Source organism: Epinephelus fuscoguttatus, linkage group LG14 (assembly GCF_011397635.1).
Source record: "Epinephelus fuscoguttatus linkage group LG14, E.fuscoguttatus.final_Chr_v1".
Classification (NCBI taxonomy): Eukaryota; Metazoa; Chordata; class Actinopteri; order Perciformes; family Serranidae; genus Epinephelus; species Epinephelus fuscoguttatus.
Window position 1 is genome coordinate 11,989,452 of NC_064765.1, and position 22,995 is coordinate 12,012,446.

General features: G+C 41.2%; 1 protein-coding gene across 1 annotated transcript in view; it reads left to right on the forward strand.

The window, feature by feature from the left end:
* The window catches only part of stard9 (StAR-related lipid transfer (START) domain containing 9), a 55,909-nt gene that overhangs the window by 18,947 nt on the left and 13,967 nt on the right, over positions 1–22,995 (forward strand). The window contains exons 4-21 of the mRNA XM_049597159.1: positions 7,067–7,183; positions 7,396–7,428; positions 7,519–7,580; positions 9,270–9,382; positions 12,842–12,984; positions 13,172–13,239; positions 13,411–13,508; positions 13,658–13,882; positions 15,360–15,457; positions 15,548–15,625; positions 15,907–15,984; positions 17,879–18,058; positions 19,079–19,130; positions 19,490–19,615; positions 21,197–21,279; positions 21,490–21,551; positions 22,005–22,198; positions 22,381–22,861. Of these exons, the coding sequence (XP_049453116.1) occupies positions 7,067–7,183; positions 7,396–7,428; positions 7,519–7,580; positions 9,270–9,382; positions 12,842–12,984; positions 13,172–13,239; positions 13,411–13,508; positions 13,658–13,882; positions 15,360–15,457; positions 15,548–15,625; positions 15,907–15,984; positions 17,879–18,058; positions 19,079–19,130; positions 19,490–19,615; positions 21,197–21,279; positions 21,490–21,551; positions 22,005–22,198; positions 22,381–22,861 (2,291 nt within the window). The remainder of the gene's footprint in view (positions 1–7,066; positions 7,184–7,395; positions 7,429–7,518; positions 7,581–9,269; positions 9,383–12,841; positions 12,985–13,171; positions 13,240–13,410; positions 13,509–13,657; positions 13,883–15,359; positions 15,458–15,547; positions 15,626–15,906; positions 15,985–17,878; positions 18,059–19,078; positions 19,131–19,489; positions 19,616–21,196; positions 21,280–21,489; positions 21,552–22,004; positions 22,199–22,380; positions 22,862–22,995) is intronic.

The following is a 22,995-nucleotide window of genomic DNA, read 5'->3' on the forward strand; positions in this document are numbered from 1 at the left end:
GAATGCCATGCGACTTCAGCCCCTTTCACACTGCCTGCTCGAGGAGGGAATGTCGCACCGTAATTCCGTCTCATTCTTTATGAACGGTAGGATCGCTGAATTGGGAGACAGAGTTGTCTCGCCTGTAAGCCCACAGTTCAGGTAGTAACAGCGCCAAATAAACGTCTGTGTGGAAAGGACAGCCGGCAGGATGGGACCAAGGACGGAACGGGATGTTTTGAAGATTTGTTGTGAGTGTGACCCACTGCCAGGAGATTTCAAAAGCAGATAACAGCAGTTAACAGCTAACTCAAAGAACAGCAGCTGAAAATGTTGCAAATTGATGAGACAATGAGGTCCGGGAGCTCCTTACCCTCCTTATCCATCATGTAACAGAGATGGTAAATGATTGTCATTGCCATGGTAAGTCATTGTCATTGTTTACAAGTTGCTGCCCAATGCATAAGTTGTATGTCACACTAGAGGCCGATGCTGTTGTGTTAAACCCGTCATGCCTCTTCAGCTTCCATGACGGCAGTACACTGGGGTGGCATGATGCCACCATTATTTGGTTCTGTGTAAAAATGCAAAGACAGCGTAAAGAAGGGACTTCGTAGCAGCCCTATAGTGCGATCAGTGCGTAAAAAGGTCTTTATCCAAAGCAGATCTTCCTTTTCTTTGCCTTCTGCTGTATCTGCTCCCCTTTTCTAACCCCAATCCCATGTTTCATTCTTCCTTCCTTACTCTCTGTTTTGACCGGATGACGTTGACCTGCATTTCCTGCACAAGAATAAAATCTATATTCTGCTTTTCCTCTTTCATTGTTAGATTGTTTGCACATTTTTTTCTCAGCGAGTCTGAGGCTTTTGTCCTTGTTGTGGATGCTGTTTCCTCTAAATGGCATTACATACACACACACGCACGTGCAGAGGCCTGCTGGTGACAACCTCCTTCCTGTTAATGGAGGTGTTTAGTCTGTCCCCTGTGTGTTGTTAGGCGACCGACCAGCTTGCACGCTTCACTATGGCTCTGGCCCAGTCACTTAATCTCCAGGCTGCCGTTCTCCTGCTTCATTTGATCCTGGAGTACATTTCCATTCCCACAATGCAACCTGTCCCTTACCTCAACTGCTTTGTTCGTCCAAAAATACCTCCCATTGCTGCAGGGAAACTGTGAAAGTAGGCTCTGGCAGGGGGCCATTATGTTAAACAGCCAGAGCACGATGGCACAAATTACAATCTACTGATATAATTTGGTGTGACAAGAGACGACAAACAACAGGATTGTTTTAATGTTGCCTGACATGGCCTGTCTAGACAAACTCACACGCAGTTGTATTTCTCTGAAGAGGTTGAAATAAGTTTATGCTTTCTCCTTGTGGCTTTGTTCAGGGGGTCATTTAAAGTATTTTTCAGACTTCTGATGAAAACAAACGAGGCAGAAACAGAAAACAAAAGGAATAGTGTACAGGGAGAAAGGAGAGAATCAAGTTCAGAGACAGTTGAAGTGAAGTTCCTGCTCTTTGTGCTCAGCCTGAAGGGACCCACATCCTTGTCGTAGCCCCCATAGAGCGAATTTAAAAGGGTCAACTTTAACAAGAGCTGTATTGATTCTCTGTGTTTGAGGGAGGAGAGGGTGTCTATGTCTGTTTTTGAAAAGTAGGATGAGGACAAGACAGGGGCGGCACTGCTTTTTGTCTTCATGTTTAAGCCTCCATTCAGCCAAGAAGCAGGGGGCAACACTTGGTGGTCTGGACTCCAGGGGGGCTGCACACTTTGTCACACAACTATGTGTTGGGCAACAGTCACTTAAGGAACTCACCGTTTCAACTTTCTTCTTGGGTTTTAAACTGTTTGTTCTGATCAAGTAAGCAGTGAAAGTAATTCAAGGATTATCAATTAATCAAAAAATAGTCTTTAAAGATGAAAAAATCAATAGTTACAGCCCTGGTCAGAGTCAGTAGTGTCAAAATGGATTCCATACACAGGAATTATGATGTGTTAGATGTCTTTACCACAGTGCCTGTTGGGTGATTTATAAGGTCATTGAGTAAGACAGCCGTTGTGGCAGCAGTTTTACTAGTTACACATGGCTGTTGTGCGCAAATGGTTGGCCAGACTACAGAGTAAAATTTTAAAAATGAAAAATGTGTCTGTAGTCTTCAGGGTTCCAGCAGTTATTTTCTTTATTAATGCAGCTGTGAAGTTCTTTTTTGATAAATAGTCAAGTCTGAACTGTCATGACTTTTATCAAATGTCTTGTTAATTTTCTTTTCTCTTTGTTATCGGAAATGTAAAATAATGTCAGAAATGTAACTAATACTTTGCATCTCAGTAAAAAGGAGGATAACATACACTCAGCTGCACTTTATTAGGTACACCTTGCTAGTACCAGGTTGGACCCCTTTTGCCTTCAGAACTTCCATAATTCTCTGTGGTATAGATTCATCAAGGTGCTGGAAACATTCCTCAACATTCCAAACGTTCCATATTGACATGATAGCATCACACAGTTGCTGCAGATTTATCGGCTGCACATCCATGATGTGAATCTCACGTTCCACCACATCCCAAAGGTGCTCTATTGGATGGAGATCTGGTGAGTGTGGAGGCCACTGGAGTACAGTGAACCCATTGTCATGCTCAAGAAACCAGTTTGAGATGATTTGAGCGTTGTGACATGGTGCGTTATCCTGCTGGAAGTAGCCATCAGAAGATGGGTACACTGTGGTCATAAAGGCATGGACACAGTCAGCAACAATACTCAGGTAGGCTGTGGTGTTTAAACCATGCTCAGTTGGTACTAAGGGGCCCAAAGTGTGCCAAGAAAATATCCCACACACCATTACACCACCACCACCAGCCTGAACCGTTGATACAAGGCAGGATGGATCCATGAAGCCAAATTCTGACCGTACCATCTGAATGTAGCAGCAGAAATCCAGACTCATCAGACCAGGCAATGTTTTTCTAAATGTGGCACCTGGTGTGGTCTTCTGCAGACCTTGGTTGTAACCACTGGTTATTTGAGTTACTGTTGCCTTTCTATCATCTTGAACCAGTTTGGCCATTCTCCTCTGACCTCTGGCATCAACAAGACATTTTCACCCAGAGAACTACTGCTCACTGGATATTTTCTCTTCTTCGGACCATCCTCTGTAAACCCTAGAGATGGTTGTGTGTGAAAATCCCAGTAGATCAGCGGTTTCTGAAATACTCAGACCAGCCTGTCTGGCACCAACAACTATGCCACATTCAAAGTCACTTAAATCACCTTTCTTCCCCATTCTGATGCTCAATGTGAACTTCAGCAGGTCGTCTTGACCATGTCTACATGCCTGAATGCATTGAGAAATAATAGCCCAAAAATGGACAAACTGAACTGGTGTTTCAACTACATGTTGTGTTGCTTTTAAGCAAAGTACTTAATTCCAGTGACTTATGGTGCTGATTAACATCTCAAGCAGGTAATTAGTATTCTGTTTTACATTTCAAAGTCTCTGTCATAACCTTGGGTGTTGGTTTACTCACTGGTTTTTGCTTTATCAGTCGGTCTCTGTGGGTAGATAAGACATTGACATCTGTGTCAGTGTTGAACATTTTACTTTTCTCACAGAGATCTCAAGGCTGTTGAATATTAACACACACAGATTCACACACTCCTAAGAACAACCAGATGACCATTGAATCACATTCAGGGTGCTTTCACAAGGCCAGGGGCCTTTCCCAAGCGCTTTCAACTACATCCAACCTAAACCTGTTCCACCGTTTTGTAAGCCCAGAGTATACACAGGCTTAGCTCCAGGTTCTCGCTTCTCCTAACAGTGGTTGGTCGTCACACACATGGGAGGTATGTTGAAATGATTCCTGTGTTTGATCCATGGAGGTCGTGGTGGCTTTGAGAGCATTCCTCCTCTCTCCTCTGTATACTTACCCACCAGTATCTGTAATCCAGGCCTGAGCCTGAGGGCCAGGGAAGAGGGACCCCTCACTGATCCCCAAGGTGTGTTATGGTTCTGGGGGAGAATGTGCTGTGTCTCAGGTCTGGTCGAGATCAGGTTGCTGCTTCCCAAAGGCATATGTTGGCTTTGGATTGAGCTTTTGGATTGCCGATGGGGCCACATGTCCTCAGGAACTCACTCTGTTGATGTTCTTTATTTTTTTGCTTATCAGTAACGAACAAAGGAAGTGAACAATGGAGAAAATTGATAATTTGTCTATTTCCCTTACCTCTAGCCAGTAACACGTGCACATGCACAAAGTATTATGGGCGCTGCTGACCTATCATGAATAGTATCAAGGAAAACGCCCTCATTACTCATCATTCACATTGTGTTGTGTGCAGCAGAGTGTTTCATTAATCTCAAGTTTTCATCACAATGCAAAGATATTTGACTGACACCCATATAAAGATAAGTATCTGCAAATTCTCTGCCTCTGTGATGCCATGGAAAACCAGCTTTGCTGCCTCTAATACACAAGGAACTTAATATGCTGGTTGGCTGTTTGTCAGCTCTGAAAGTAAATTAGGTCCTTATTTTTCCCCTGACACCAGTTTGCCAAGCAGTGTAGGTGGTTTCGAGACGTGGTATACTGTTTGACGCTGGTGCCAAATGTAGAGCTGAAAGGATTAATCAACAGCAGCCCAAACTGCAGCCTCCAAAATGATCATAAAGTTGAATTACCACCTCCATTTAATAGTTTCAACAAATACAGAACATCATAGCCTTCATGTAGGTAGGCATTTACTGCAGGGCTGTATTAGTTTAAGCTGTACCTAATAAAGAGACAACTGAGTGTATATTCCAGTATATGTATATCTTCTCATATTAATATTCAATTGTAGATATGCAGTATTAAAAAACATTAGAATTGTCTTGGTGAAACTACATATGATAATATCTTTAATAGTTGCAAGTGAAAGATGCAGCACTTTAATTCTTCAACCACAAAATCTCATCTCAAAATTTAGTTTCTGCAAAACTAATTTAAAAAGCATGTGATCATATGACTGTGAGTCAGTAGCTAAGCCTTTCACCATAATTACATTATCGACTTATCAAGGTCAACAAAAATGATCGAGATCATGTCTATATATCAGATGATATTGCCCCGGTGTTTACCTGCATGTTTGTATACATAAGAATGTCATTAAAATGTTAAACAACATGATGCCAGAATAAACAGCAGGGTTTTCTCTACCAGTATAAGATCTGGGCACAGTGCGTAAGCATTTTTTTCCACAGCGCCAAAGCTGAATGAACAGGAAAAAAAGTTTTATTTATTTAGGATATATTATTAATAATATATATTTAATTCACAGTACAATTTCAATGTCTGAACATTCTTAAACATTAAAGTTTATTGGTCTTTGAAATGCTGTACTTGCATTATTATGCTCTCATATTATCATTTTATCAGTGGCATAAAATGGTCTTAAAATGACAATAATATTCTTCATCGCAACGATTTCCTTGACAATGTATCGTCCACCGGAAGTAGGTATTATGACAGGCCTGTCACTAGCAAAGAATAATTTATAAGCATCCTGTGTTGTATGATATTATGATGATAAAGATGGCTGTTGTATCGTTACTGTGACTGTGGTTTATGTAGACACATTTTTATTTCACTCCTGTTTCTCTGCACTTATACAGTATCCCCTCCAGTGTAATGATTAAATAACTTGCAAAACACATAGAACAAATATATATTACATATTTTTCATTCTTTTGCTATTGATATTGTAAGAGTGCTCACAACAACAATGCCTTTACTGAAGGTGTTGATTTGTTGGTCTGTTTATCATGACCCTGCTGCTGTGGGAGTGTGATCTCCGCGGAGAGGACATAGAGAGTCAGTCCGCCCCACACAGACACAGTGACGAGGCTAACTATTAGCATCTCACGGCTAATGCTGCCTAACAGGTTTAACAGAGTCGAGCTGTTTCAGTGTGGGTGTGAGTTTGATGGGACTGTTGGATGGCTTGTGTCGGATGTTAGCCGCTGCTGCTGTGGTAGCCCATGCTAACCAGGTTGAATTGACTGTTCTGTGTAATGGCAGCAACAGAAAGTTTGCTGATTCTTTTCACCAGTGAAGAGGATTGGTATCCAATGAGTGGGGGAGTATCTCTCATATAGGTGTCCACCTCTGCCTCTGGGTTATTAGGCTTACCCTAGCAGCTCCGTGTGACTTCAGTCAGGGCAGCAGCAGACTCCACTGTCTCATCGTGTACCCCCATAGCATCAGGATATTATACTTAATATATTTTCAGTTGTTTAAGTGATATTATTAACAGATCAAATCTCTTATTGTTGGTTAATGATTGAACAGTTAGCATCCCTCCTGCCAACATAAAAATTATGAATACACGCTGATTTCATCCACTGTCCAGCGTGTGTTTTCTTATAGTTGTACTCCTGATATAAAAGTAAGTGGTTTTGATTTGGCCTCATGCTAATAATCTCCAGACTCCGGCTCTCCGTTGCAGACACAGAGAGAAGGAAAACAAAAGGCCTCAGTTGATTGTTTTGAGTGGGACTCTCCCGGATCCCCCCGTCTCACCACCGTGCTTTTAGGCAAGGTTTATTTTCCTGACCCCAGTCACTTTTACAAAGTCTTTCTACCCTCACATTTGATTCTCCCACATACACATTCTGCAAAGTTGTTTACCCAGAGTATTAGCTGACCTCCCTGCTCCTTACCCAAACACCTCAGCAGGAAGCAACATTACCTCCCCGCCACTGGCCCTCTGCCACAGCATTGTGATGGTGAAACCTTGGTGTAAATCTACACTCATGTAAAAACACAATGCGATTAAGATCAAGGACATCGGCGAACACTGTAAACACATCGGCCCGCGAGAGCACCTACTTTTTTAGGAAAACACGCTTTCAAATGTGTTTCCCAGCATTCTTACTTAAACAGCATCCATCGTTAATATGTATACATGAACTGATTTACATCCTGAATCAGCAGCCTTCTTAATTATCTACAGATTTCTGACTCCACCCAGTTATTTATAGACATCTTAGTCAGTCTTTCTTTGTGTATTTGAGATTTAGGGTGTGTGTGTTAATATCCCTCAGGTGTTCCAGGACCTGGGTGTGTCAGTGCTGTCCGGAGCCTCTGAGGGCTACAATGTGTGTCTGTTTGCTTACGGCCAAACGGGATCTGGGAAGACATACACCATGATGGGGACACCGGTGAGGACGGCACTGGAATCACTGCATGGCATCATATACATACTCACCAGGCACATTTTAGGCAATGCAACTGTTACACAAAGTATAAACCCAAAGCATGTTGCACTGCAAATAGGCAAAAACACTTGTGTGACCCTATTCTACATGGCAACTGTCAAAATGATGCCACTGTACACTCACTCCCTGTTTGGTTTTCTTCTGTATAATGTCAGGACTCCATTGGCTTGACCCCTCGGATCTGTCAGGTACGTCAGTGGACTGTACAGTTAAATGATTCAGCTACCAGTACCTGGTGTTGCAGTGTGAAATAAATTGCATTTCTCCGTCCCTTGCAGGGTCTCTTTAGGTCTGAAGACACTCTTCCTGATGGGCAAAACTCAAGCAGAGTGGAGATCAGGTACTGTGTTACAAATGTCTGACTGTGTGTGATTTTAATTTCTTTCCCAATGTTGACATTCAGATTAGACGGGAACTTATGAAACAATTGTGCTGCAGAGCTGCAGGCAAAATGGCGCAAATCAAAAACTGGATTTTCTTGTCGGTGTTCAAGGCAACCGCAACTTCCACAACTTCTTGGAGGCAATGTGAATTTGCCAAAGCAGATATTATGCTGTCTCAGTTCTCCCTGCCATTTCCACACAAGGAAAAATGAAGTGTTTTTACAGTTCAGAGCTTATAATTTCCAGAGTATAGACTGTGTTTTGGGTTGTTTGGTTGGACCTTTGTTCTAAAATGTAGACCATGTATGTAACCATGACTACGACCCGCTTCACACAAAGCCAGGATCCATTTTGTTATGTCATTCCCCTCCTTTGTCCCTCTGCACTGTCAGCTCTCCAATGATGGCAAAGTGCAAGAACAGTAAAGTTAAAGGTTGTTTTTTATATGATTTGGGAAATGCAGATAATAAACTTACAGAGCAACTCACTTAGAGCCTGTGTGCACATCGCGTTTTTTTTCTGAGCGCCAGCATCTTTTTCCAATTGTTACCAAGGTGCTATAGCTTTTTTGTGCAGCCTCTTCGAGTACTTCTAGTTGAAACCTCTGGGCTCTTCAGAAAAGCACTGGTGTTGTTCCTGCTGCTCATTTAGCTGCTGTCTACACTGAGCTGTATGATATGACAGTCAGCTACTATCACAGCAAAGACAGAAAAGCCTATTTGTGGGAACAGATCGACCAGATGCTGGATGTTGCTGGTGACTGCTGTGCTTTTTATCACTTTACACATTGTTAGCTTGTTGTTAAATGTGCAGTTAACCAGGCCCTCAGGAATGCAGCTCAGCCTTGCAGCAATTTCTTTCCAGTGGACACTCAATGGTACTGAAGTAAAAAAATCCCCTGGAGCCCAAAACTGTCTATAAAACTGTTGACAGAACACTTGGAATTGCAAAAAAAAGAAAAAAAAAAGAATCTGTCTAATCTTATTCATAAAACATTCTTTAAGCCAGTCTATGAGGTGGATGGGAACTCAACGGTAGAAACACTACTGCCTATATTCAGTGGGCTGCATACAGTGGAAGTAAATCTGGAAGCTAGAGAGAGCTAGCTTTTTATACGCCAGGTGAGCGACTCAGTTGGAATGAATAGGCGCCATCTTGATGTCTGGTATCCAGTTATTATTGAAATCTATGCTCTTAAAGTAGCATTACGTTAGCTACCTAGCTAACATTAATGTCAAGATATTATTATACAAACAAAACCCACCTGAAGCACTTGCCAGCACATTGCCACCGCTTTTCTGCCCATGAAAAACGATATGTGGACACGCACCTATAATGTGTAATGGGACAGTATTGAGGCCTGTGGTATGCATCTCAGTGACAGTACGGACATAAAATGATAATTACTGACATCATATAAAGTGTGTGTCTTCGTATACCTAGTAGCTCAGTGGGTAGAGTGGGCCCATGTATGTGGGCAGTGTCCTTGCCGCAGCAACCATGGGTTTGATTCCAGCCTGTGACCCTTTGCTTTACTTTACTTTTACTTTACTGTTATCAATTAAAGGCAAAAAGCCCCCAAAAATCTTTAAAAAAAAGTGTGTGTCTTCATAGGAAGTTATTGTCTTATCCCTCTGTACCTGCAGCTTCCTTGAGATCTATAACGAGCGTGTGCGAGACCTGCTGAGAGGAGGAGAGCAGAAGAAAAGAACCTCTCTGAGAGTTAGAGAACACCCTGAGAAAGGACCCTATGTACAAGGTGAGCTTGGGGAACTTGTATCTCAACTTTGTGAAGTGTTAGACAGCAAAGACATCCTGTACTTTCCAGGACTAATCTCAGTTTAAATTTGAAAGGTGTTCGCACTTTTTTTCTCAACTTCTGCATCTTGCATCAAAAACTAAGTGATGTTTTATTTATTATTTACCCTATCTGCAATCCTAATATATACACAAACACATGCATACACCTTCCTGTATCCACATACACAGACATAAAAACTGTGCAGGAAAAGTAGAGGAAAAAAGATCTTTCCTAAAAGCACAAAGCAATTAAAACAAATTAAATGAATTATAATTTGGATTCAGTACTCAAACACATCCTCACAGTTCCCTGTGTAATTGCACAAAATGTTGAGCTCAAAAATCAACAAATCATTTCCGCTTTTTTATCTTTTTCTGTCTGTCTTTCTGATTAAATACTTAACTGGAGGTTCAGAGGCTGCAAATTCTCATTAAGATAATTTCACCTCGATTAAAATGAGATAAAAAAAAATCTGTGAAAATGTTCTTTTGAATAATCTTTCAGTGACCTCATGTCTCTGACACACAATAGGACACCGCATATTTAAATTTTAAGGTCTAAGGTGCTTTCTAAAGCTAAGAGCTCGAAAAAGTTTCCAGTCACAGTTTGTAAAACGTAAACAAACACACAGCAGTTGATCACACAGCGTCCCAAACACTTCGAAGATGAGAGTGGATACTGAAGGTTAAATCTTCTCTCTACACTCTCATACACACGTAGACACATAATTTTGTAAAATTATGGACTTGGACTTGTTACATGGTCTGCAGTATTTTGAGTCATGTTCGTGTCTTGTAAGTTTAGTTTAGTTTAAAAGGCGGTATGTGGTCAGGGATGGAATCTTGTTCCGTTGTTAAGTTTTTGATCCGGTCCGTCCTGGCTTTAATCCAGACTCCTCTTTTAGCTCGTCCTACTTTTCTTTTTTCTCTTTTTCTCTTTCTCCCTCCGTCTCCTCATCCTCCTCTCCTCATTCCTCCCCTCCCTCTCATCCAGCCCGTGTCTCTGTGTTTAAAGCCCCACATCCACTCATTGTCAGTATCAGGAGAAATCCCAGTTGACCAGAGGAAGTGAAGTCATTTCCTTGTGGTTCCAAGGAGAACACTTCACCGCAGACACAGAGCACATTTAAGACTTGCAACTTTTGCTTCTTCTCCATCAGCACGTGTCCGGTCAAACAGTATTTTACTGTCACTGTGACATTCTTTTGAAATAATTAAAATGTTTGTGTTGAATGTTCATATTAAAACAAAGGAAGTAGCTGCATTTTATAGCACCACGTGGCTGTGTGTGCATGTGTTTAACAGCCTCTTGCGTTGATGTGATTCACGCCTGGAAGTAGAGCATAGTGAAGAGTTTTTTTCGTGTGCGTATGTGTTGCTAAGCGCTGTGGGAAAAATTACAAATCAAGCATGAGCAAGTATTGATGAGACATGTTTCCTGTTTGTGACTTCACATTTTTATCTCTCTGGTTTTTTAACTCCTCTGCCTAGATTTCTTTTTCATGTTTGCTGAAGTATCATCAGTGTTAAGCCACTGTCAGTTTTATGTTTTTGAGAGCTGTCTCTCAACAAAATGTCTTACAAATGTGTTTATTTTTTCATTTTACAAGTTTGCCCGTATTCCTAAAGCAGCCATATGGAGTCTTGACTTCAATCCCCTTTAGTCTTTGAACTTCATCCCATACAGTATTTTTAGAAGACTGTATAAATTTACATATGATTCATTATTTCCCAACTGTTGTATAATGTTCATGTAGATACACAGCAATGCAGCTGTACTGCTCTTGCATGTAGTTTTATTAGTTACTTCCCACTGTGGCAGTGAATTAATAAACATTTTGATGCTTATATCCACCTTATTCCTGAGGGCACTACTGTAGAAATGATTATGGTGAGATAGCGGAAGTAGCAGTGAGATAGGTAGTCCCATCGTCTGTCTGTGGTTAGTCCCAGTAGCTACTCTTGGTGGCTAACCACCAATGCTGGTTCTTTTCCAAAGTAACTTGCCAGTATAGCAAATACTGATTTATTTTTTTAACAAATATTTAACTAATTTTAACGTAGCATTTTCTAAAATGTCTTCGCGGAGCTCTAATACCTATTGCACTGTCCGTGTCTGTAACGACTAACAACCAGTCTAAGCTAAATTTTTGTCTTCAGCAACTGTGTGTTGAACAAGTAACCAGAACAAAAAGGGGATTGTTCCTGTTGCCAAAGGTACCATTGATATGAGAAATAAAACCACAAGAGTTTCACGAGACATAGCGAAAAAGCATTAAATCAGAATTTGCTGAAGAGAATGACACCTCGACTGACAGGTGATATCTCTGTCTTTCCCTGTCTGACTTCATTCTCAACCTTCATTAGGAAATTGCACGTTATCAAATAAACTCGGCAACATACTTTGAAATATTTATTTAGTCATTAGGGCTGAGAATGTGTTACTGATTTAGCATACTTCCGTTATTTCTTTTACTACTATTTTATATTACTGTTACTGAAGTCTTCATTAATTATGTTAAATGTTTGCCGAATGTGTTAGTATCCCTTAATAAGTCATCATAAATCATTTTTAGAAAGAGCAGATGTTTACCCTAAGCTAGCTCAGGCCATGTTAAAGTTAACAATATTTTAACGGGGCAAGGAAAGCTAATTGCTATCGTGAGATGGCTGTCAGAGGTGGCATAGGTATGATCACATAATCTTGTTTGAGCTATAACAGGTGGTGTGTTGCACCATTTATTTCCCAATCGCTCTTGGAAAGAAGAATAGAGTACTGTAAACAAACTGTTAGCATTGGAATTTGCCGGTTTCCGGTTCGACGCCAGAGGTTGCACCCATAATTCACTTCACGCAAGGTATCATGGGGGCTAGGAATAAGGTGGATAAGTCTTTAATACCACTCTTGGTTAAGTAAACGCAACTCCCTCTGCATAGCTAGACTCAAGGATCAGGTGCTGGTTGGCCGTCGGAACATCTCAGATAAAATCATCAACATCAACTGAACTGAATATCTGTGATTTTATTAAGAGTGGAAAACACGTTTCGCCCGTGGTGCCTCCAGGTTCGCTCAACAGAATCACATGAGCACCCACAGGTGTGCTGAATATACATGGGTCACATTACTAATTATCACATTTATTTAAATTTTCTTTTTCAATATTTTTTCTTTCACGTTCTTCAGTACAAGAGTTACAAGAATAATGTGTGATTTAACCTCGTCCCATTATGTAGATGACTGACACAAAGATTTTATAAAGAAAGATAGACTGCAGGTCCTGCTTCTGTCTCTCTACGCTGTTAGACGGAAAGAGGGAGTGACAGGGAAGTGACAAGTGGCTCATGTCTTCATATGGATATGGATTACTCTTGATTTGTTTACTTTAGATTTCTCAGTATTTTGTTTCTCTCTAATCAGACCTGTCACAGCACCTGGTCTCAGACTGCAAGCAGGCCATGGACCTTTTGGAGGAAGGCATCGCTAACCGAATGACTGCAGCAACCCACAACCATGATGCCAGCAGCAGATCCCACGCCATCTTCACCATCCAGTACACACAGGTCATCCTCTCTCTAAGCCCTCTGTTTATCTTTAATACAGCTAAACTCATCTGTTAATGAGCCAATTTGCGAATAATCCTCCTTATAATTATTGTGCCTGTGCAGCTGTTGTGAGTATGTATTTTCAGGTGGAACATGTATCAGTATTTCAGATTCCAGTCTGATTACGCTCGTCTTTCCTCCACAGGCGATCCTAGAAAACAACCTTCCCTCTGAAACTGTCAGCAAGATTAACCTGGTGGACTTGGCTGGGAGGTGAAACTGTTATTTCTCTCTGTTGTGTGTTTTTCTTCCACGTCTTTAGAGTCAGAGTTATTGACTAAACTGCCCCCTAGTGGAACCAAAGATTTTCTGAACAATTTTTTATTGGATAATCTTTGTGTTTACTGATTGTGAATGACATGAACCTCATGTTGTGTCTGACAGTGAGCGAGCAGACCCCCACTACTGCAGGGACAGACTGACAGAGGGCTCTAACATCAACAAGTCGCTGGTCACTTTGGGCATCGTCATTTCTGCTCTTGGTAAATGTTTATGATTCAATTTGAAGTTTAGCTGATGATGTCTTAGAAACCCAGACCCTGCTGTTTTTCCTTCCACATTTCTCACTATATTTCCCTGCTGTTCATAAATCCCTCAACCGTTGTACTTCTTCTTCCTGCTGCCTCCACAGCCCAGAACTCCCAGATGTCCAGCAGCTGTCAGAGTATCAACAGCATGGCCTCTGAGGGCGATGGCAGCACGGTTGGAAGCCACAGCAGCTCCCTGTCTGGAGGAGGAGGAGGAGGAGGAGGAGGAGGTGGGAGGAGGCACTGCTTCATACCCTACAGAGACTCAGTCCTAACCTGGCTGCTGAAAGACAGCCTGGGAGGCAACTCAAAAACCATCATGATTGCAAGTAAGTGGAACAGATGTCAGGATTGTGAAACGGCCATGGCTGTGAGAACTACAAATTAAGCTTTAACAGAAAGTTTAGAGTTGGTTTCCAAAAAAGTAGCGACCATGAGCTGTTCTGTGTCAATATCAAACCCTTAAGGCAAACATGAAATATGAAAAGCATAGTTAGTAATTAATAATAGTGAAAATAAAAATGTAAATTTGGTAGTTTATTAAATTCCAGCCAAATCTAGTCTCTGTTTTTAGTTTCTTCTTTTTAAAACAGCCCTGCTCATCGTAACTGCTGCAAGATAATGTAACTTTGATTAAAAACCAATGTATGTATATTAGTTTCTCAGTAATTATTAAGATGACCCACTTTATCTGCAGCAAGTCTAAAAGTTACTGTTTTGTATTGTACTAAAATGAAGCTAACGGCTGAAATACACGGGGCATGGGTACGGTGAGATTGGTGCCCGCATCAACTGAAGCTGCTGCACCCACTGCTCGCCTCTATTTTTACGCGGCTGGTTTTTTTTGTTTGTTTGTTTGTTTTTCTACGCACAGCTGGGCGATATGGACAAAAATTTAAAGTATTGGATTTAAAGTATCAAGTAGGTCTAAATCCGCTGTAGTTTGGAACAATTAAAAGTCTTTGTGGGGGGAGTTACAAAGTGGTTTTCCATCTGTTGGCCTTTCAAATGAATTCAGTCCTTGAAAATGGTTCAAATCTTTTCATTAATCAAGGCTCATAATCTTATATATTCATATAGTATCAACAGAGAGGCTGAGGGAGGGAAGGAGGGAGAGACGCTATGTCTGCGTTACAGGTCCTCTAACGCTTTGAGAAGACGCTATGTTACACCTCACACACAAACTAGCAGCGCAGCGCCGTACTGCACGTGTGCTGTGGTAATTTCATTCATCTCACAGACTGATGTAGCGCAGCACGTGCAACATATAGACCGATGTCACACTATAGACTAATTAACAGATGGATTAAACAGAGGAGCATCTCTGTGTCTCTCTGAGTGTTGCTGGAGAACGTGTGGGTGAATGAGAGGGGCGGAGCTGTGCGGAGAGTGTGAGAGAGGAGAGATGCACACTGGTATGCATTATGTAACACAACTTGACCCTATATCGGTATAAACGGGGCAATATAAATTTATGTCTTGCTTGAAAATATATCGTTATGTCACACATAGTCATTATATTGCCCAGCCCTATGCACAGCCACACGGTGCAGAGAGTGGCTACTCCACTCTGCCTACATGACACGTCACATCTGTGCCCCTTGTATCTCGACCGTAATGGCTGGCTGGAAGGTTGGAATAAAAATTTAAAAAGTAATGTTTATGTTTTGGAAAATAGTTTGCAATAATGTGACCACTGGAAACATCACTGCTATATTCCTTTAATTCTTTGAAACTCCGTTCTTGTGATATGAGCACTAATTTGCATGTGTATATGTGTGTGTGTTTTGTGTGTTTGTGTTGCAGCAATCTCACCCTCCGCCAGCAGTTACAACGAGACCCTCAGCACCCTGCGCTACGCAGCTCATGCCAGAAATATCGTCAACAAGCCTCGGGTTAATGAGGTCAGTGGCTGTTTAGAGTTCAATGCCAATATTTAATGTTTGATCTAGATGTTTTAAAGTAGGTTAATGTGTGCTGTGATTTCTGTGCAGGATGCCAGTGTTCGGCTGATCAGGGAACTGAGAGAGGAGATTGACAGGCTGAAGAGCATGCTGCTCAGCTTTGAAATGGTATGGTGACCTTTTATCGTTAGAGCATAGCGCTAACTCTCAGAGGGATACACCCTGCGGGCTTTACCCTCAAAAAATCCTTCTTACCACTGTAAGGCTTTGAATTAAAGAGATTCCCACATTACACGTTTTTGTAGCAAAGGCTTAATACAGTGCTTTGTGTCTCTGTGACATTTTTCCGTCCCCTGGGTGGTAAAGACTGAATTGCATTGTAACGTGACATTTTCCTTTTGCACAGCATTTCTCACTGATGATTTTTTTTTTACCCTCTTGACTGACAGCAGCGTAATCCCAGTCCATCCCTGAGCGATGAGAGGGATGGAAATCTCTCTGACATCGTGCTACAGAACGAACTGAAGGTATGGACACACATGGTTACATCTGCCTGAAGGATACAGTAGTCCTTGACACATCAAACATCATGAGTTTGACACTAATTTCACTTTGAAGAAATACAGGGCAACATAAAATCAGAGGGCTGGGGACCTTGTGCCGAACATAAAACATCACCCTACAATGACTACTCTGGGGCTGCAGTCAGCTAAAGAAAATCTTGTTCGACTGAAATTCTAACTTCTCTTAAACCAAACGACTGGTCAATAGGGGGAAAAACAATCTGCGCGTTATCTCTAGATCAGTGGTTCCCAACTGGGTCGCGGTCCAAAAGTGGGTTGTGGGGCCATTCTGAATGGACCACAAGTGACTCTGTCAAGTTTGTAAAAAACACAATTTTTTTTCAAAGTACACTGAATTTCTGACACAGAGCTTTTATTTTGAAGTGCTGTTTCCTGCTGTCGAGTGAGTGACTAACAGACAGCTACTTGAGAGAGACAGCAAACTAGCTCAACGACATGGCCAAACACAAGTATGCTGCTGAATGTATTGAACTGTGTGGACCGTGAACTAATGACTAAGGAGAAATCTGGACCCTGGGGCTACTCCAGTTGGGAACCACTGCTCTAGATTAGCTAAGTCAGCTACTGAGTGGACTTTACCAGGTAGCGTTGTGTGTCCACCAAAGTGTTTATTTCTTTTTGGATTTTTTTTACAGTGGGAGCAGTGTGTATTTACACTGTGTCACAAACACCAGCACCACTATTGGCACCATTAAGTATTGAAAATTTGGGTAAAACACTGCGCTCCTCACTGTCACTTCTTACCCAGTCATCCAAACATAGTGGAGGAGGGTTGGGTCAAATACCACAAGTGCTGAAAAACAACAAAGACGCTGTATAGACCCGCGGGCTGTCCCCTCTCCCTATGTGCTTCAGCCTTCCCCTCATCCAGACCAAGTACCCTACCTTGTGTTGGCATTTTTACTCCTGCAGATATTCCATATCAGAGCAACCAGATGCAACCAATCTAAAAAAAAAAACAAAAAAAAAACTTGCGCAACAAAAGCACTCTAGTGCTCCCGGCAGGGAGTTTTCAGCTTGAAAATAAACACCATTCATGGTCCAACCAGTGAGAATTTGGCAGAGCATACAGCTGATCAGAATGTGTCAGCCATTCCACTACTCCTTACTCCCTTTGAACTCTCTAACCTCCTTGACCTGTTGTTGGGTCCATCATCACAAATGTGTGTTGTGCGGTATTATTTCAGCTGACAGGTACTGAATTTTAAACTCCCTTCACATCACAAGGTTTTAGAGAACATAGAAATACACAGTGCAGATTTATTTTGCAAATGAAATGCACTTAAAAATCAGTTCACGCAGGTTACAGTTAAGATTTTTTCCAGCTTACTCTTTACTGTTTTAAAATAGCTTTTCTCTGCAAGTTTTCAATATTATTGCCTACTATTTGTCGACTTCTGACTTGACGGGAATAATTCAATAGATAATAATAGAAGATAGTGAAACTAGGACATTATTTCTTGAAGAAAACATGAAAACAGCTCATTTTCAGATGCAATCTTTGACTGCATTGAGGTCTATAAACAAGATTCCATTCACCTCTGTTGTGCTGTGAGCGCTGCAGATGTTTCAGCAGTGGATATCACAAAATCTGTGTGTAGGAATAAATACACATCAGTGACACATTGTCAAACAGTTTGTTTCCTCAAATTGGGAAACACTGGGATTTAATACAGAGTAAAATACAGTAAATAATCTGAATCATTTAACTTACTGGTGGTATAAGTAGTGGAATTAGTAGTGGCTGCAGTTATCATCTTTGTCTTTCTTACCACAGATATTTACACACCCTCTTAATTACCTTCCTCCATCATCTTCATCAATGTCTCTTCTTCAGGTGGAGCAGCTGACAAAGGACTGGTCGGAGAGCTGGAGAGACAAGAAGGAGCTGCTGGAGCAGTACAGCGTGGACATCAACCGAGACCAGGCTGGATTTCTCATCAACTCGCTCCAGCCACACCTGGTTACTTTGGATGGTGATGTCCTCAGCACCGGGGTCGTCTTCTATCACCTCAGGGTATGACAGATGCATTGTGTCCATAAATAGTAATGTTTTTTTATTTTGGTGTTATTTACTGTAAGTGTACCCCTTGATGAAGTCTTTACTTTGTGAATTTTCTGCAGTGATTTTTGTGTAAATATCAGAAAACATGTCAAGTATAGAATTTCATAAGTGTAGCACTCAACATTAATATTAATAGTGTGATGCATGTTAGTTGTATTGGATGTATGAAACGTGTACTTTCACTCTCTTGCTCTGTACATTTCCCATCATCCCCAGAGACACATCACTTAACTGAACATCACGCAATCTCCCACAAACTGATATTCTTTGCATTTGCTCTACTTTTTCTCAATTTCTCCAAACTCCTAAGTTCCTGATTTGTCAGCTGTCTCGACTAAAACAATCTTTTTTTTTTCCCCTACTAGATTCTTCCCCCTCCTCCTCCCACTATTTCTCTCTGTTCTGCTAGAAACACTCTTGAGAAAAGGTGCGTTTCTACTGTCTTTTCTTCTCGCTCTACCCTCCAACTGTCCTGTCGAGCTCCCATATCTGCGTATATGTGTGCGTGTGTGTGTGTGTGTGTGTGTGTGTGTGTGTGTGTGTGTGTATCTCTTCCGCAATGCATAAAGCTCTGTTGGATAAGAGGCTCTTAGTTCTGAGGCTAGGACTCAGGGGAGCCTAAGCTGTCCTGATTCTGACAATGACAAGCGTACCCTTAGGCCTGACAATTACACTGTTTCCTGCATGTGAAGAGTGGAGGCCACCTGGGAACACATGTGGTCTTGACACCGCATAAGAAAGCCTTTAATCCTGTTAGATAAGACTTCAAAGTAAACAAATTATATTTTTTTCTGTCAGCTAAGTGAAAGATTAGATGTGAAAGGACAATAGTTTTACGGATCATTGTGTTTAAATCTTGCTATTATGTCCACCATGGCTTGTGTTGTGAGCACAGAATGCACAGTAGTTGTTTTGATGTTTTTATTTTTGTACACTTTGAATATATGTTTACATAATGCTTTCTTCTTACAGCAAGGAGTTACCCGCATTGGACCTCAGGAGGAGTTTGAAGACCCACATATAGGTATTATTTATTCACTTGGTGTTCATGTTTCCGTGTCCAGCTGCTCAAACTATATTAGAACTGTTGTACTTTGAACAAGTGGAAATCCTCAAAGCATTTTACGATAATAAATTATCTTAGAGTAGACATACAGCAGAGAAAACATGCAGCATAAAACATGGCAGAAGATATGAAAATACACAGTAGATTTTAAGTATTAAATGAGAGTGCAAAGTAAAACATTAAATCCTTACACAAACTGTTCACTATTCGTTAAACGCTGCTTTGAGCGCTGAGTGTATTCAGCAGTACAGTAGCTGCAGTGGCACAGCTCTCTAAATCAGTATGTGTGTTGTGTTTCTTCTGCATTCTGTTTGTAGTTCTGCAGGGCAGTGCCAGCTGTGAGATTGAAAACCACGGAGGTGTGGTAACACTCAGGCCGCTGCCGGGCTGCGTCTGCCTGCTCAACGACAGAGAGGTCACCGAGCCCTGCAGACTGGCTCAAGGTCAGCTCATGTTCTCAACAGAACACACCGTTCACACCGTCTTGGTCTCACTGCATTTTGTACGCACACCTTACACAGATTGGATGTTTTGTAGTCGAGGCAAACAGCAAGAAGAAAGTTGTCATGTTTTTAATATCTGATCTGATGTGAGATTGATATGGTTTCTTCTTTCTTATTTTATTATCCCAATGCAGCTATTGTCACTGTCAGGCCTTTTAGAAGCTCAGGTGAGGTATGACACATGTAAGAGAGTAGAAAGGGAAAGTTATGATCTGTAAGATTTGAGTTCTGGTTGGTTTGGTTGTCAGTGGTGGAATTTAAATAAGTACGTTTACTCAAGTACTGTACTAAAGGACAGATGTAAGAAACTTTTACTTGAGTAATTTAATCTCATGCCACTTTCTACTTTTGTCCCACTACACGTGAAGGGGAAATATTCTACATTTTTCCACTTTTTCACTGTTTTGATAATTGAGTAAGTCATTGTCATTTTATTGAAAAAAAAATTCATGGTTTCAGTTTCACAGATACAAGTTTTAAAAAAAACAAACAATTTTTAATTAATTATTTTGGTGCATTAAATTGATTTAAAATTTTCTACACTGTGTGCTTTTACCTTTTTTTTAAAATTTAATTTAATTTAATTTTTTAAATTTTTATTTAGAACAAGGAGCACAGTTCTTACATCACATCATATTTACGAAGAGAAATGATAAGTATAAAATAAAATAAATAATTAAGAATTTGGTAGGAAGAAATACACTTAATTAACAATTGAAGTAAATTAAAAAAAGAAATTCACACTTACAAAGCAATAATAATAAGTACCACTTTTTTGAATCAATTATTTTTTGTACCTTGAGTGCTTTTACTTTTAATACTTTAATAACTAACATTTTAGAGTACTTTACTTAGAGTAAAGTAACATTTTCAGTGCAGGATTTTTACTAGTAACAGTATTTTTACAGCGTGGTATTAGTTTACCTTAGTAAAGAATCTGAATACTTCCTCCACCACTGCTTGTTGTTTAGTATTACTTGTTATTTTATTACCAAGATGCGACCAAGAAGAGTTCTGTTCACAATGATGTCTTAACTCTGGAGCTGACATTACAAACTACCATTTAGAAAGGTAACTAGTGAGTGTAAATGAATTTATTGTTCATAGCAAAATAAAGGCCAGACATAAGTAACAACAAAACTTCATACTTAAAGAACATTGTGTTGTAAAAAAACAGAGTGGTGGTAACATAGCATGAAATCAGACCTGAACAGCACTTGACATTAAGAATTGAGGTCACGTAATAGCTGTGCTCTGCTGGATATCACACATAGGTTAATGTACAATTATATACACACACTGAACAGATGAGATTTGATAACATATATGGGTTAATGTACAATTAAATATTCATAGACACTTAAATATGCACTGATAAAATTCTTCCCAGGGGTAAACATATAGACACACACTCATGTACACTCATGTACACTGCAGCACATACACCTCATCAGCTTACATCAACACAGTGCTACAGGATGAGCACAGCTTGTGACCAAGGAGGTGTCTCTCTTTCTCCAGGGACAGTGATCACCCTAGGAGGAGTGCATAAGTTCCGCTTCAACCACCCAGCAGAGGCTGCCGTCCTCCGGGAGCGCAGACGGGTGGGTGCTGCTCAGTTGAAAATAAAAATGATACAGTCGTGATAATGTTGATGATGAGCAGATGAATGAAATGCTGTGGATAAACTGTAATGCCAATGATACACACTATTGTTTCAGATCACTTACATTATATGTTGCTCTGAGAATAGTTGTGATTGTGTGTTATTTATCTCTGATATTAAAGTTGATCTTTTTGTGATCTGTCCTCAGGCCAGTGAAGGTGGCATGACCTGCACGTACATTGACCTTTGCCCCATGACTCCTGACCTCAGGTAAATACTGCCTCCAAAAAGGAAATTCACAGAGCAACACAATGTTCATCCCTCTGTGAACATGTGTGTGTTGTGTGCAGAGATCTCATTCTGCCAACTCACAGCATACATATTTCATCAGAGGTACATGTCTTGTACCATGTTCATGCATGTAGAAATAGGGCAATGCTTCATGCATGTTTCAAAGTGGAGATGGCATGTGTTTCCATTAGCCCCCACCCTCCTGAACAATCCCAGTTAGCTGTTTACAGGACAGGCTCAGCCGTTGCCTGGTTACTGCTGAAAACCAACAACAGTAGCTTTTACTTTAAACCTGCCACCACCTAACTGCTTAATTCTAGACATGGAATTGTACTAAGGTGAGCTGAAAGGATTTCTTCCACTTTTTGTTTTTTTCAATCACAGTTCCTTACTTTGTATTTTACCCTGGATCTCTGTGTGTGTGTTTTAAAGTGTCGAAGAAGTGAAGCTCCAAGGCCAGCTGGGTGCCTCTCTTTCCCCCAGTGAGGAGCCTACTGCTAGGCAGCGCGTGGAGGAGCAGCAGCGCTACGTGGAAAGTTTGCGACAGGAGATTCAGGCTGAACAGAGGCGAGCTGAGAGAGAGCTGGAGAGGGAGCAGGCCCACCTCCGACAGCAACACAATGACAGTAAGTCATCTTTCAACACACTCACATTAATACAAAAGGTTATTGCTCATGCAGATACCTGTTAACTTCCAAATACAAACAAAAATTGTACATAGTTTTAAACCAAAATGGATAACAACATTAAATTCAGTACACGGATGAATGTTTATTATGATCTCCCTCTGTAAATCTTTACCCAACAGTCCAGCAGTGGATTTTCCAGGAGAAACAGCGCCTTACAACTGTAGAGCAAAGAATCACCCAAGAGTCCGGAGTGCAAACTGACCTTATCCCTGCACCCCTCCTGGAGCAAGTGGCAAGTCAGGCATCTGAAAACCAGGAAGGTCAGACAGTGGATGGTCCGTCTCAGGTGGCAAGGGCTAGGAAGAAGGCGGTGCAGGAGGAACTTCTAAAGCATCACGCCCTTTGCCGTGCCGAGAGCCGCATCCGTCGGAAAAAGTTGCACTACCAGTTGGAGAGAATCGCCCGCAAGCGGCATCTGTTGGAAGCTAAGAGGGAATTGCAGCAGCTGGAAAGCGCCTTGCCTCCAGCACCAGACAGCCCCGAGTCTCCTGAGCTGGGGTCCCCTACGAAACTCAGAGGAAGACCATTTGTTTCTCGTAGACACTCTTTCTCTGCAGATATTCTGTCCCGGCTCTACCCACAGAACACCCCGATCTTCAGGTACGCACATAGAGTCATTAATTGTGTTGTGGGCAGGCAAACTTCTTTGCATAACTAACGTAGGCTCCTACTGTCCCAAAAAAGCTTCCGCAGTTTTTTATCTTGCATTTGTATCTTGATATTTTGTGGTTGCT